The sequence below is a fragment of the Muntiacus reevesi genome, chromosome 3 (assembly GCF_963930625.1).
Source record: "Muntiacus reevesi chromosome 3, mMunRee1.1, whole genome shotgun sequence".
Taxonomy (NCBI): domain Eukaryota; kingdom Metazoa; phylum Chordata; class Mammalia; order Artiodactyla; family Cervidae; genus Muntiacus; species Muntiacus reevesi.
The window spans coordinates 77,636,414-77,652,772 of record NC_089251.1 but is presented as its reverse complement, the minus strand read 5'-3'; the positions used below and the strand labels follow the sequence as shown (position 1 = coordinate 77,652,772).

General features: G+C 42.9%; 1 protein-coding gene across 4 annotated transcripts in view; it reads left to right on the top strand.

Moving 5' to 3' along the window:
- Positions 1 to 6,405: 6,405 nt before the first annotated feature.
- The window catches only part of MTA3 (metastasis associated 1 family member 3), a 185,194-nt gene continuing 175,240 nt past the window's right edge, over positions 6,406 to 16,359 (top strand). For 3 of the 4 annotated variants that reach the window (XM_065929367.1, XM_065929368.1, XM_065929369.1), the window contains exons 1-3: positions 6,406 to 6,530; positions 8,218 to 8,285; positions 15,175 to 15,268. In XM_065929367.1, coding sequence (XP_065785439.1) covers positions 6,503 to 6,530; positions 8,218 to 8,285; positions 15,175 to 15,268 — 190 coding nt within the window. In that variant the 5' untranslated portion in view covers positions 6,406 to 6,502. The remainder of the gene's footprint in view (positions 6,531 to 8,217; positions 8,286 to 15,174; positions 15,269 to 16,359) is intronic. The other variant, XM_065929370.1, reaches the window with a different exon arrangement.

Here is a 16,359-nt window from a genome sequence, read left to right as displayed (position 1 = left end):
TGAGTCTTGCTTTGTGGAATTTGCCTTTGTTCTTCCCTTGTCCTGGCATGTTGCTCCCCGCATGTCCCAGCAGCTCACTCCATTCTTTCATTAGGTCTTTTTTGAGTTCTTACATCCAAGAGGTCTTCTCTGACCACCATCATTATTTTTGGTTTCCATATCCTGATTTACTTTTTGTAGTGCATTTATCATTGTATACTAGCACATCTATTGATGGATTTATTATATTTGGTCATTCTCTGTCTTCCCCACAAGAATATAAGCTCCAGGGGGCAGGTGTTCTGTCTGTCTCCTTCACTGGTGTGTCCTCAATGCCTTTAACAGTGTTCATTACTTATTTGGTGAATGAAAAGGGCAAATTTGTAGACAAGATTATATTCTTGAAAGCCCCCATTCTACTCCCCACCCTAGAAGCATTAATTGGGATCTGAGGAGCCAGAGTGCTTCCTGACAAAGGAATGGAGGGGTGAATTTGTGTATTACCTTCTTGGTAACCTGCTATTGCTCATGGGAATGTGTGATACTCTACAGGTGTACCGGGGAAGAAAGAATGGAGGGGGAGGAGGATTCTTCCACTGACAGCTGAAGGGCATAGTATCTGGGTGTTCTTTTCTGTTAGCAGTAAGCCAACTCTGTCTAAAGGACTTGAGCAGGACTTCAGTGGAGTGGTGTTGGGCCCCTTCTCTCTGTGTAACTCTTTTTTAAAAAAATATTTTAAAATTTATTTTATTTACTTATTTTTTAGTGTTTTCAGTCTTTGTTACTGCACAGGCTTCTCTCTAGTTGTGGCAAGTGGGAGCCACTCCCCAGCCATGGTGCTCAGCTTTCCTCTTGCGGTGGCCTCCTTGGTTGCAAAGCACTGGCTCTTGGGCACACGGGCCCCAGTGGTTGAGACACAGGGCCTCAGTAGTTGTGGCTCCTGGGCTCTAGAGCACAGGCTTAATATTTGTGGCACATAGGCTTAGTTGGTCCATGGCGTACGGAATTCTGTTTTCTTGGGGATGGAACCTGTGTCTCCTGCATTGACAGGTGGATTCTTTACCACTGAGCCACCAGAAAAGCCCCCTCTTTTCTTCTTTTATTCAGCTTCCATGTCCCTTAGTCTCTGCACGTAGTGCTTGGTGTTTTCTGGCTGAATCTATGTTTACTTAAAATCAAGGGGTGGTTACCATCTGGATGAGTTTCCTAGGGCTGCCGTAACTAATTACCACAACTTGGGTGGTTCAACAGCAGTAATGTATTGTCTCATAGTTCTGAAGGTCAGAAGTCAGAAATGAAGGTGCCAGCAAACTTGGTTCCTCCTGGGGGCTTTGATGGAGAATCGATTCCATGAGTCTCCCCCAGTATCTGGTGATTTTTGGCAGTCTTTGGCATTGTTTTGGCTTGTAGCTCATAACACTCATCTTGACTTCCACTTTCCCATGCCTTCTCCTCTTCATTCTGTTCCCTCTCTTCTGTTTCACACAGGGACACTTTTTGTTGGATATATGGCCAACTCTAATTCAGGATGATCTTATCTCCAGATCATTAATTTCATCTGGAAATACCCTTTTGCTAACTAAGTTCACATTCGCAGGTTCTGGTTCCAGGTAGACACATATTTGGGGGGACCACTGTGTAACCCTCTATAACATCTTAGAAGCAAGAGGGTGAGATAGGAATAGACAGATTTGTTTTTCAGGCTATGTCCCTTCCCTTCTCCTCCAGTTCTTTTCTTCCCCCAATCCCACCTTCCCACCCCAGCTGCTTTTTTCACCCTGAGAGCAGACTTCTCTTTCCCTAGCTGAGAATTTTGCCTGTGGCAGGTCAGCCCTGGGGCATGCCCCCTTGCCTTCATCATCTGTCCTGGTCAGTGACTTGCGTGGCTGTCTGCCCACATCCTGCCTGTTGCACATTTGGACCTGGACTCTGATCTCTTGGACCGAGACCGGCTAAACCTGTTTTCTCCCAAGCTGAAGGATTCAGGGAACCTGCTTCTTCCCCTGGGGCCAGGGTTTGGCTTACTCCTCAGACAAGACAGACCAGGCTCTGAGCTGATGGTGACATAGAAGAGGATATTTCTAGCCCAGATCTCTCAAACTCTGGGTCTGTTCATCCACCTCTTTTTTAATGAGGAAACATACCTGCATGTTTCCAAAGGCACCTGGAACACAACTTTTCTAAAATTGAACCTGTCAACCATCCCTTTTCCCCCAACTTGCCTCTGCTCCTGTGCTGTCTGCTCACTGAATCACACCTCTCTCTACCCAGTTGTTACCTTTTTACTTCGCGTCTCCCCAAAGGCATCAGATCTTGTATCTCCCACACCTCTGAGTTTCTCTCAAACCAATCCATATCTCTTATACTCCATGGCCTCTTACCCTTACTCTTACATCAGCCCTTTTCTCCAACCTGCTCTCTCCACCATCTCCAATCCACTCTCTTTGCTCTTGTTGTTGTTCAGTCAGTAAGTCCGGTCTGACTCTTTGAGACCCCATGGACTGCAGCACGCCAGGCTTCCCTGTCCTTTACCATCCCTTGGAGTTGCTCAAACTCATGTCCATTGAGTTGGTGATGCCATCCAACCATCTCATCCTCTGTCACCCCCTCCTCCTCTTGCCCTCAATCTTTCCCAAGAATTTTTCCAATCAGTAGGGTCTTTGCCTTAGGTGGCCAAAGATCTTTTTTGCTGTGGTCTGAGTCATTCCTACAAAGGTTCTTTGTTGCATCCCTCAGCACTTCCCATTGCCTTTTAGGTTTCTACTTCCTGACCCCACACCATGTACTGTTGCCATCTTCCATTCAAACCCACAGCACTCTAGCACTCCATAGGTTAAAAAAAAAAAAAAAAACCTCACAAAACAAAAACACACTTAAATCATTAAACCCTTTCAAAGGCTCATCCCTGTCCACCTTGTGATTTCCAGTCCCTTTTCCAGGACCTGGAGGCATTGTTGAACCTAGAGAAGGAACCTCCTTGTGGATGCCACCAAATGTCTGAGCTTGCTCTCCTTTGAGAGCATGAGAGCACCATGGCCTCCTAAAATACACACTTCCAAAAGTCAAGACTTTCTGAGATTGGCCCTGGCTTTTCATGTTTTTGGAGGATCAATGGAAGAGAAGGCCCCAGGACTGGAGAAACTAGGAAACTCTGACTCTGGTTTTCTTTCCCTTAGGGGCTCAATTGCTTTGATTCTTGCTTTCTGCTGGAATAGTCATCAGCTGGTACAACCTGGGACCACCTTGGAATAGCTGAGACAGATTGGCATTTTTCCAATAATATTTTGCTAAATAACAACATAAGTTAATAAAAGAAAAGAAAGGGGAAAAAAGAGAGAACAGATCAAAGAAAGCACAAAGGACAAAGCTATGGTACTTTATCTAAAGCCTGTTATCTGGTTCCAGATTAATTACATTCTAGACCCCCAGGCTCCTTTTTTTTTTAGGCTCCTTTCTTGAGTTCAATATCACAAAGCTCCCAGACTCTGGACAGCCCTATTTTGTTTTTTTGTTTTTTTTTCCATATATAAAAACTCCATCCTGATGTTGAAGCAAAAACCAACACTCTGTCTTATCTATAGCTTCCTTGCAGCATCCACTTTTCCAGCTAAGCTGTAGAACTCTGGGGATTGACACAGAGAACATTCTGGGCCTTTTGGCAATTCCTTATCATGATTCTTTAATCACAGCAGTCATGCCAGGAAATTTTACCCATGGAGAGGCTGGACTTTTCCTGAAGTTTCTGGCACAATCTGAGAGACCCCTCTGTTTTAGTAATGAGGATGACTGGAATAGAGAGAAAGCACCTACTAAGTATAAAGCTTAATACGTTCCCCAAACTTTGTATATTTCACTTTTTAGTACAAGCGTTAGAATTAGGTGTCAGTAGCTAGTAATGATTTGTAGAACTTGAGGATCAGAGGGGTCAAGCAACTTTTAAAGCCAAACAGCCAAGCTAGGAGTGAAGTTTGGGCTAGTTAGTGACAAGTTTCTGATCTGAACCATGCAGCCTGAGGAGGTAGAAGTGCCTTGGGTTCTTTGAAGCTACTGGCTTTTCCACCCTTCTTTGTTTTTTTTTTTTTTTTTCTATGTACAAACATTTGCTGAACTCCTTTATACACATACTTCTTTGCTATTTGGAAGTATAAAAGTTTCATAGACAAAAGTCCCTGCATTCAACTCTGCACCTGGTTCTCTATGTTAAGTCCATCATTCATGGGCACTTATTCTTCCAGATACTGAGCACCTATTATGTAGAAGACACTGGCCCAGGAGCTAGAGATGCAGGAGGTTACACACGGAATCTAGAGGAAGGAAAGAGCCTGGGTTCTACCACCATCATTACTTCCAACTAATTCTATGCCCCCAAATTTCCGAGGTCTTTCATGGGGGAATGGGGGTGGGTTGGGGCTTCTGGATAAGGCTGTTCCTAAGGAGGTAGGTATGGATGGAAGACGTTTTCTTGGCACTTTTTGCCCATTTATTGTAGTTAGTATCTGGTAAGGTGCACAAAGCTGGGGAAATGAGACAGGCAGACAAGGAATTATCAGAAATACAGAGATATTTTGAAGGGGAGAAACTGCTTACTTATTTAAAAATAATGGGAAAACCCTTTAATAGAGCTTGCGACCTATTGTTCCTTTAGAGTTTATGGTTTCCAGGTGGCCTTTCCACTTGGAGACAATCTTCCTGGCTTAGAGCATTCTAGGCCAAAGGAAAGGGCTGAATTATCCCAACACTGCTGCCAGTTTATGGTTTAACTCCAGCTAAATTATTCAGCCTATTTACGTGTCAGCTCAGAAATGGAGAGAGTGATGTCAGGTACGTCACATGTTTTCTGTGGAATCTCCAGTAAAGGGATTATGATAAATAACAGCTATGCAGTATGCATAACGGAACAGCTTTACTTTTTTCTCTAGGTCAAAAGAGTTGATGTGAGATCACAATTTGACTCACAGCGTAAAACCTTTGGGAATCTGAAACTTGCTTGAGTTAAAAAAAAAAAGCAGCAGACACCTGTTATTTGCATAGTGCTCTTTGCTGAATGGTTTACAAAGCATTTTAAGATATAATCACAACCGTTCGTTCTTACCCCACCTGTGAGGTGCAATTAGTGTGTCTCCATTTAATACTTGAAGAAACTTGAGTTACACAATCAAAGTAATTCAGACAAAGATGCTTTATATTTTAATTTTTTTATTAAAGTGCTTTATATTTTATTTTTTGCTTTCCATACTGTTGTTTTCACCTCAATTTGTGGTAATGGACGATCACAAATGCCATCACCAGACAAAGCAGAACACAGCCTTCTTTTCTGGGGACACTTCTCATCCACAGACGCCAAACCCAGAGTCAACAACACAAGGTTGTAAAGCGCCAGAAACTCCAAACAACCCACAACAGTAAGGGGTCCTCTTCATGTTTATCACCCACCAATATCTGGGAGTAGTTTGGAATGGATTGGCTTCCCTAAAGAAAGTTGTTTGTGTTCATTTAGGGTACAACCAGCTCAGATTCAACTCTATTCGGTTCTTTGTTTCTCTGAGGATCTGAAGGCTGAGAAAACAGGGGTTGTCGAGAGAATTTGCCTGGGAAAATAATAACTTTAAAAGCATTAGGCACATAACCAGTTAACAGTCCATCAACAGCGAGCTGACGGGCACCATCTCCTCCTTTGAGGAGTTGGGGTGACAGTGAACTGTAGGCCCTGTTCCCCTAACGGCAAAGGAAGCCCCCCCTCCTCTAATGGTCTCTTCTCCCAGCCGGGCTGCACTGCATATAGCCTGTCTAGAGGCAAGGCCTCCAGGTGTGGGGAAGTGGGTTCTGCTCATCCTGGTTTTGGGGTGAACGCGGATTGACACGCCAGTGGAGTTAGGGTGGAGTTGGAAGGGGGTCAGTTTTCCTAGTCCCGCCATCCTCTAGGTCTCTGCCCCGAGAAGCTGCAGGCACCTGGCATCCCCTAAGCTCCAGGGCCTTGGGGCTCCAGGCCGGTTGCCTTAACCTCACCAGGAGGAAGGCGCCCTGCTGCGAGCACTTATTTGCATCCAAGTGTTTGCATCCAGACTGGTGCTCACGTGCTGGAGGTCACACTGCCTGGAGGTCTCCAGGGACAGAGGCGGGGAGAGGAAGCCCAGTCAGGGGGTGGGCAGGTGCCGGGGTACGCTAGCTGGGGCGGCAGGCATCGGCCTGGGCCAGGACCCCAGCCCTAGGACCCTCCACTTCCAGCAAGGTCCCCCCAAGCCGCACCCCGCTCCCCAATTCCCTGCTGATCCCAGGCGCTCCGGCCTCCCCTGGCCGGGCAACTGGGCCCTCCTTAGCCCTGCGCCGGGGGCGGGCACCTGCCCCCACCCCTGGGCGTCCCCTCCCCTTCACTTCCCCCTCCCCTTGTTCCCTCCCTTCCCTCCCCCCCGCGGCGAGGAGTCGGCGGCGGCCGAGGCTGAGGCGGCGGCGGCGGCGGCGGCGGCGGCGGCGGCAGCAGCGGCGGGCGGGGCTCGGCTCGGGCTCCGCGGGCGGGAGGGCGGACATGGCGGCCAACATGTACCGGGTCGGAGGTAGGAAGGCTCGGCCCGACCCGGCCCGTCTGGGAGCGGGCCCCGGGAGTGGGGGGGTCGGGGCGAGTTCGCCCTAACGGCTGGCGGCCACGGGCGCCCGGGCTGAGGGCGCAGGCGGCTGGGGGCCTGCGGTGGGGGCCGGGGCCGCCCACCCCCGCCCCTCCCCCTCCCACCGGGGCCCGCAGAGGGGCCGGGGCCCATCCACACCCCCGCGCCCCGCCCCAGGTCTCAGGGCCAAGCCTGCACTTGAGGGTCTGAATTATCACGCACCCCCACCCCCACCCAGGAAACCCACATGGGGGCGGGGGCCGTCAAGCCCCTTCAGAGGGTGGCTTGTCCTCGCGTGGCATCCTGGCATCCGGGGTTTGGAGAGGGTAGAGGGACCCCCCCCCCCCACTCCTCCCCTTCCTGGGGGTGGGTGTGGGTGGGGGCGATGGGGGCCCAGCCAGGGGCCCAGCTGGATGGGCCTGTTTGCGGGGACAGGGCCCGACACCTCTCCGTCGTCACTCTCCCTTCCGTTTCTTGTCCGGTTCCTCCTCGCCCCCCGCCCCAATAATGGGGCTCAGAGGGGCCAGGGCACCGCAGCCTGGTCTGGGGAGTTGAGCTCTGCCTGGACGTTCGCTCTACTGTCTGCCTCCTTCCCAGCCTTCTGCAGGAGAGAGAAATAAGGTCAAACAAACTTTCTCCCTACTCACGACGCCCTCCTGTCTCTTTCCTGGTGAAATAATAATTCAGATAAGTGGCGTGTTTGTGTGTGAGACGTGCTCTTCTTCTGCTCATTAGCCGAGCTTCTTGATGGATGGTGGTGGGAATGGCCTGGCTAAATGAGGCCACTTTGCAGAAGGGAGAAGGGAAAGAGCCACTAAGCTAGACAATACAGCCCAGCCTCTCAAATAAACACACAGTGGGGAGTTTCCAGTGAGCCTATTAGATGACAGGAAAAACCACACTTGAAAATTTTTATCCTTTTTATTGAAAGGCTGCAGCAATTTCATTGTAACAAGACCCTAAAGGGATCTGGATTAAATTTGGTAAATTAGGTATTAAAAAAAAACCCGATATCAAAAAAATAAAAATAAAAAAACCGATATCACCTCCAGAGAGCTCTGCCTCTCAAAAAGTGACCTGTCTCCTTTCTCCCTGCCCCCATCCTTCGGATGGAGCTGTGAAAAAGTTGGTCAGGGTGCTTCTGCTCCGCTCACCTGATTTTTTTTTTTTAAGTTGGTGATTGAAATGTACTTTGGGCTGCTAAGCCTTTCAAGATGCTCTGAATTTGTCTTAGGTCAATAGTTTTATGTGAGAAGCATACTCCAGGGCAAATGGATTGGAGTGAAAAGATGTGGAAGCAGTTAGAGTATGAAAGACACATGTTTAGTCAGCCCTGACTCTCGGTGATAAGAGGTGTCTTTTTGTTTATTATTAAAAATTTGACACATGTGGGACAAGAGTCTAGGAGAACTTGAATAAAACATTAATCGAAGCGAAAATGCCAGGAAAATAAAGATTTGTGAATGGTAGGCACATGAGAGAATATATTAAGTTTGCATTACTAAGTTTGCTTTTACCAGGGAATGAATTATGGGCGTGCTTCATTTTGAATGTGAATTACCTAATATAAAAAGTCACAGATTGGCACGTGTGAACTTTCTGTTGAAAAGATTAAGCTCTTTACTTCCTTTACTTACAGATTATGTCTACTTTGAGAATTCCTCAAGCAATCCGTACCTCATCAGAAGGATAGAAGAACTCAACAAGGTATACATTGAGTGTTATTGATTCTAATATTAAGAAATATTTGTTTCCCATTGAAGGATAAGTGGGTAAAAGGCATAAGAGGTGATTTTACTTGCAGTTCCAGACTCTTTGAAAGTATGGATTTCAGCTTAGAGAATTATGCAGGATTCCGAATATTTCGCTTTTTATAATTACCTCTGATATTAAATATTGATATTGAATATGTAACATCTGCAGAGTTCTATAAATTGCTTGGAGCTTCTCCGAGCAGGCCACTCCAGTAACTCAGTCTCTTTATATTTGAAGTCATAATTTGTGTTTCTTCCTTTTTAGTGAATTAATTTTTTCCTCTTTCAGCTTGAGAAGAAAGACGTTAGGAAATATAGTATTTAAGGGAATTTGTAAAATTCTAGATTAGGCTAACTAATAAGAATACAGTATTGGTATAATTATAAAGTGGCTTTTTTGGTACTGTAGGCCGGAATAAATAAAACTTACACATTGTTTTGTCCATGGTCGAGGGTGTCCAGGACAGCAGCAGCATAATGACTGTTGGCAATAGTTCAACTTTTATATCGGAGGCACTCGAATAGTCATAAGCGACCTGACCAAAAATTTCTGGTGGTTCAGAGTTACCTGTGTAGCTGGTTAGAATTCTTGTGGTCAAAATGTTTGGGGGCTGTCTAGCTTATACTTTGCCCCCAAAATACCATTTGGAGAGAGAATTCTTGCTGTAAAAATGTCTGGGGGCTGTCTAGCTAATACTTTTCTCCCAAAATACCATCTGGAGATTGGTCCAGTTTTGAGTCCCTGGAAGCCAGGTCTGGCCAAGGGCATGCTTGGACGTCCTGGTTCACTTTTGGGGATATCCTAGCGACAATGCATTTTAAAAACTTCTGTAGAATTTGAGACCACCAACCACCAAATGAAGCACATGGCTGTGCAGGGTTAGGTCAGTCTGTGGATGGAAACTGCTGAGATGTTTTCCGGAAGTGCTTCTTCTTTTATGTTATTGATGTAAGGTATAAGAATTTAGGCAATTCCAGGAAATTTCTTTGTAATCCAATGGTTCGGGCTCAGCACTTTCACTGCCACAGCCCGGGTTCCATCCCTGGTTGGGGAGGAAAGATCCTGTAAGCCACTCAGTGCTACACACACACACACACAAATTGTTTTAAATAAAAGGCTTCATAAAGAATTTAGGCAATTCCACACTGTTTATGGTATCAGTTTATTTAGAAAGTTAACTAGGATCCAAAGAAAAATATTGGCCTATGAGATTGGTATTCTCTGGCTGCTCCCTGCTTTGTTTGTTCATTTGGCTCTAAGTGCGGTAAACTCTTTCTTGGCCGATACTGTTTTTCTTTGGCCATGCTGTGTGTGTGTTGTGGGATCTTAGTACCTGACCAGGGATTGAATCCAAGGCCATGGCAGTGAAAAGAGTCCTAAGCACTGGACCATCTTGGCTCTTGCTCATAGGCCCTCACCTTAGTACTGTCTAGTTGTTTGCAGTTCCTTGTACCTTGCTTTTTCCCCCATATCATTTATCACCTTCAAATACACTTTATGTGTTTATAGGCATACCTCAGAGATATGGGTTCGGTTCAGACCGCTGTAGTAAGGCAGATATTGCAGTAAAGCAAGTCACATTAATTTTTTAGTTTCCCAGTACATATAAAAGTTAGGTTTATACCATACTATAGTCTATTATGTGTAAAAAATGATGTACATGCAGGGATTTCCCTGGTGGTCCAGTGGCTGACTTTGAGGTCCCCAGTGTAGGGGGTCCGGGTTTGATCCCTGGTCTAGGGATGATCCCACATGCCACAACTAAGAGTTCTCATGCTACAGCTAAAGATCGCCATGTGCAGCAACCGAGACCCAGTGCAGCCAAAAAAAAAAAAAAAAAAAGATGTGCATGCCTCATTGAGAAATACTTTATTGCTAAAAGAAATGCTAGCTGTCATCTGAGTCTTTAGTGAATCATAACATATATTAAAGGTCACCATTACAAATGGGTCATAATAATGAAAAAGTTTGAAATGTTGCAAGATTTACCAAAATGTGACAGACACTAAGTGAGCAAATGCTGTTGGAAAAATGGCACTGATAGACTTGCTTGACCCATCAGTTTGTAAAGAAACACAGCATCTGTGAAGTTGAGTGAGCCCAAGTGCAATAAAATGAGGTGTCCCTGTATTTTCATTTCCTGATTTTGCAAACTAGAATGAAAGCTCTAGATGTGTAGTGATCTTTTCTGTTCACTAATGGATCCTAAGTGCTTTAGAATAGTGGCTGGCACATAGTTAAGGCATTCAGCAAATATTTCTTGAATTAGTGAATTTCTCAGATGTCTGATGTTAATACTTGCGCATGGCTTTACTGGTTACAAGTACTTTGGTTCATTCATTTTACAAATATTTCTAAGAGCCTGCTACCTGCCAGGTACTTTTAGATACCCACTTTTAGGAACTGAAGAATGAACGAGATAGGTCTAGTAGTGAAGATAGACATCAGCCAATTAATTCCACAAGCAGAAGGAAAATTGCATCTGTGGTAAATTTACAAACATCAGAGCATGTTGCTCTGGAAGCATATAATCTAGGGATTCAAGTTTGTCACCTCTTGAGCCTCACAGTACCTTAAACTTTTAAACTAGATGCATCATGGATTGCTGGGAAGCACCCCATGGTTAGGTAACTTAAATGTCTGGGTTACACATTTAGCTAAAACCTGGATTATTTCAGACTCCATCATTATATTACTGTTTACTTTGAAAGGCCCTCTCCTCCACATCCTCACCTTTTCCCTCTCCCTCTGCTTTCACAAGAAATCATTATTATACTAACAGTCCTTAGGGGACTAGGGCTCACCGAATTGTGAGAGATGAGATCCTCTGTAATTTCAGAGAATGGCAATTTGAGTGGATGGAGTATTGATCAAAAGGAACTGTGATTGGCTAATTAATTATTAGATATTTACATAGGACCTTTATTTTTGAAGGAGTGTGAAAGAGAGATTTCATTTTAAGTAATTCATTAAATATTTCTTGAGTTTTTATTATATAGCAGGTACCATGCTAGGCTCAGAGATACTACAGTGACCAATATGGACATAGTCTTTGCTATGCACGTAGTCTTTGGTCTACAGTGTGTAGACCCACACAGGGTCTACATTCTCATGAGGGAGACACAGACGATGAATGAACAGGTATAAAGAAAATTATCATAAATGGTGTTAATTTCTTCAAAGGAAATAAGCCAGAGTCTTGACAGAATAACAGATTGCTTCCTTGGAATAGGGATTGGATTTTAAGGACATTGAAATAGAAGCTTAAAGGATGAGAAGGAGGTAGTCTTCTTGGGATCGGGGCCATAAGAGTTCTAGAAATGCCCTGAGTGGGTCAGAGGTCAAGTTGGCCAAGTGGGGAAATTTAACATGATTGGAAAAATCCAAATAATTTGAGAATGCTTGATACATTCTAATTGATAAGCTAAGAGAAGGGACATTAACCTATTTTATTAACTTTCTTCTAATTAAGTAGGATGTGTTTTAGGATTCTCTGGTGGTCCAGTGGTTAAAACTTGGTGCTTTCCCTGCTGGGCCCCAGGTTCAGTCCCTGCTCCGGGAACTTAAGATCCTGCAAGCTGTACAGCATGACCAAAGGAGAAAAAATAAAAAGAAATATATATATATATATATATTTTTAACAAAATTCCTAGATAAGCTGTTTGTCACTATTTTTATACAAAATTCACTTTTATAGGTTGATAGTCCCTTTTTTTAAAATCTTATTTGAAATGTTACTTGTCAGTTAGAAAGCAGAACTAAGTATTTTCCTTTTTTTAAATTAAAGAATTGATTTTTGTCTCAGTTTCCCACCCCACCCCCCCCCACCCCCCCCGAACTTTCAGTTGCAAAACTAAATAAGGTGTACTCAGATAGAGTGGTGATGATCTCTTGGAGGAAGACTATAAAGTTAAAATAGAAAACAGCTTTTGGGAAAATTTTAGTTAGTCACTCTAGTTTGGGTGTTGCTCTTCTAAAGATTCAGTCTGCACACATGTTGAAAGAAAGCTTTGTGCATGTAATAATGAGGTACAGTCTCAGGAAGTTTTGGAAATTATGCTTGTGGGTAAATTTGATGTTATTTGCTATGGATATATTTTTTGGATGTATTATGTCGTATAATTTGTGTGTATCTTAATATTTTGTATATTTTATTAGCCATCCAGTTTGCCCTGAGATTTATTTTAATGTTTAGGGTCTTTTTTTTGTTTGTTTTTTGCTGGGGAGAAGGGAACCACTAACTTGAGCATCTAATCTTGTCCCCCATCTCAATCTATATTTGCACATACAATATTTTACACATAATTTCAGGAGATCCCCTCAAAGCCCTTTTGATGTAACCCAAATTAAGGCTCCTCCTGACGTTTAGGATTTGTTGGGAATAAGGACAGAAATTGGGGAAAGAAAGTTCCTTTCCATTTGTTCTAGTTGAAGCAGACTGTGTACTTTCCATGTTGGAAAGTGTTTGGTTATTTTGTTTTTTAAGAATGTACTTTCTTAAGGATAGAAATGGCCATGAGTATGAGGTGGACTCAAAGCCCCTTATTGCTGGAGGGTGTTTTTCTAGCCGTGTTTGACAGAATAGAGATTTAAGAGACTGCACCCTAAGTGGAGAAAAGAACAGAGTACATTGCTGTTCATTGTATGATGTTCTTTATACCTGTCTCCACTTTTCCCACCTGGGGGTTTGTTCAGATCTTTCTTTTTTCTTAGACTACTCTGTCCTCCAGGCTCCACTTATTGGACTTTCTTTCTTTTCTAGTCAACTAAGGACCCTGTACCCCTTTCCTCCTCCTTGAAACTTTTTCTGCTCTCCCCAACTGGTGGTACTTCCTGCCTCCAGCAGTAAGAAATGGAGTCTGGAGGGGAAGAGAAAGGAGTAAAGGAAAATAGTGTTGGTAATTTGTCAGGGATGTTTTACTTTTATACTTAGGTTATGGGGAACTGGTGAAGGTTTCTGGGTGACGACATGATGCCCACTGGGCTCTGGAAGGTTGGAGAGGAGGTGCCATATGAACAGGCGTCTCTGCTGGAGCGGAGGCTCCGTGCGGGTGGGCCCCAGCGGCCCCAGCACTTAGCTCACGCTGAGTGAGGCACGAGAAGAGGGCGGAAGAGCTTTGGTGACTGTGTAGACACAGCTTTTAGCCTTGATCTTCAGAACTGTGCTGCTTAAATTATTTGGGGTGGAGGAGTTTTAAAAATACTCAATATCTTAGGCTGCTTTTGTAAAATTTGAACGAGAGTAGAAAAATGAAATTTAAAGTAGGCTTATAAAAATGCAAGCCCCATTTTTTGTTATTAGATTCAAAAGATAGGAAATTAACTCTCAAATACCATAAGACACTTCATTTCTGTACTGATTTCTGTTACACAGTAACAGCTGTATACTGGGCCTTAGACTACAGTTTCAGTAGTTCAACTTTAGAGGAATACTTGAAGGGGGTGTGTGTGTGTGTGCACACATGCACGTGTGCGTATAATAGAGAAGAGGAATTCTGTAGCTGTAAACTACCTAATAGCCAAGTGTGTACATGATTCAGGAGAGAATATTTGTTTTGAGCTATGCCTGTCTCCCACAAGCAGGTTTAAATAAGAATTTAATTGGCTTTATAGAGTATCCCTGTTGAAGGAACTCATCAGTGAGGCAGAAAAAAAACATGTATACCTTAAAACTCTTGCTTTAGGTTTTTAATATGCTTTTGTCTCAAGAAGAGAAAAAATGATAAAGCATGGGTAATTGAAGTCATTGATAGATTTTATTTACATGAAAATATTGGCCTGTTCATTGGCAGACTGTGGGATCATTGCTTCTGGAGGATGTATTTGATCACGATATTGTGAATATAGAAGCACTTTGGTTAGGATTTAATATGATTTCAGTTTTAAGGGGCAATATTTCTACAAGACTATTCTTCATTCTAGAATACTGCTGCTGAACTTCATAAAATTGACACATTTACTGCAGCACATACATATTCTTATTTCTTTGTGTCTGAGTGTATCAGTAAGCCCAGAGAAATTCTGAAAATTTGTTCTCAAATTTGTTTGGAATTGGAGGTCACAATAGCATTTTGTTGTAATCTATGTGTTTTTACAGTGAACTTTGTAGTGAACGATTGACCTTGAAAGCGCTTAGAATTCATGAAGAATAGGAGGGTAGGAGCCTGGGCCCCAACTGCAGTAAATTACAGTCTAACTGAATATTGATTGCATTCTAGACTGTAGTCAAAAAGAAATAAGAGCTTCAGTGTTCATAACTCAAGGCTTTTAATACTTTCATATGTGAAGGTAGACCAAATTCTACCAAGAATATTGAGCATTATGGGTTCATAGATTCCCTTGAGGTGAGAATGCTTTCACAAGCTATCTGGTTCACCTCATCTGTTGATTTGCCCTGCACCTGCAAAGTGTCACCATCCATCGAACTCGGGGGTCTTTAGGAGAGGCTGGGTGACTTTGCGCTTAGTCTGTGCCTCTGGGAGAGGGTTTGGAGGACTTACATTTAAATGTTTTAAGTTATGCTGTGGCTTTTTAAATTTGGGGGATTAGTTTCTTAAGGCTAATCAGAGTTAACTATGTCTGGCTTTAGCCATTAAAGCTGTCTGATCACTTTAGTTTAATTGATGCCAGTGAGTTATTTTATGTTTGACATTTCAGTTTCACTTGGAACTTTTACAAATGTTGCTAGTCCTTATTTGAATTTTTTAGCTCTCCATCCTGCAGCTGTGGTTGGCACAGTAAGTGAGAGTGATCTTATAATTGTGCTGTCTCTAGTTTTGTTTTATAAACTACTTGAGTCTAATATTCAGTCCAGATGACTTTTATTTTTCTTATTTCTTAGACTGCAACTGGCAACGTGGAAGCAAAAGTAGTGTGCTTTTATAGACGACGAGATATTTCCAACACGCTTATAATGCTTGCAGACAAGCATGCTAGTAAGTTAATTGTCTTTTTCTTGGAAAAAACTTAAAATGTGTTTTGAGTCTCTTTTTTTCATGATATTAGGAAAAATACTGTGTTACCTCTAACTTTTTAGTTTCTCATGTGTTTTTCTCTTAGTTTAGATGGGAGTAGGTTTTTTGGGTGGCTCTTGGTTTTAGTATGTATATTTTTAGGATACAACATATATTTATTAATTAGTCAAAAGGTTGAAATTAGAAGTCTTTGCAAATAGGCTTTAGCAGACAATCAGGGCAGTGTTTTGTCATCTCCCGTTTTTCACGGTGGTTTGAAGTTTTGAATATGAGGAAATTAATACTTCACTGGTATTTTGGAGGACTTTTTTTCCTCCTCTCTGAAACAACTGGGTTATATTTACTGTTTGTAAAATTCTGAGTGTTATTATATGTTTGTAGTAGTAGGTAAGTGTGGAGAAAAAAGTTTGCTAAAGAAAGAAGTGCAAGGTGATAGATAATGGAAAATTCTTGAAGGTAGCAGCTCTGAGTATTTCTTTGCAGTTTGTCATTTTGTGTTCTTTCCTCCCAGTCAACAGCTTTGACACATCCTAGCACCACCCCCCTGTTTTTTTAAAGCAACAGAGGATCAATGAAAAAGTGATTTAAATTTTAAAAAAGAAGTAAAGTAGTTTAAGTACTTTGTCTTAATAGCCATTTTCATCCTTCAAAATATGTAATAAGATTAGGATCCTATGTATGTGTGGATGTTAGTCACTCAGTCGTGTCCCCATGGACTGTAGCCCACCAGGCTCCTTTGTCCATGGGATTCTCCAAGCAAGAATACTGGAGTGGGTTGCCATTTTCTTCTCTACATGTATGTGTATTTTTCAGTTTAATACTATGATGTGTCAAACTCTGGTCTTGGGGATCCTCAAGCTTGTGAAGTGTTTTGGTAAGGGAGGAAAGGAAGCTGTTGTGCAAACAGGTTGGTTCTCTGTCTGCCTGAGATTTCCCCACTGTGTTGCCAATTTAACCAAGCAGATTGGTAGTCTGTCTTGTAACTTAAATTCCTACTATATTTTCTACTGTAGTTTTATATATATATTTTAAATTTCTTTCCATTTTTGTAG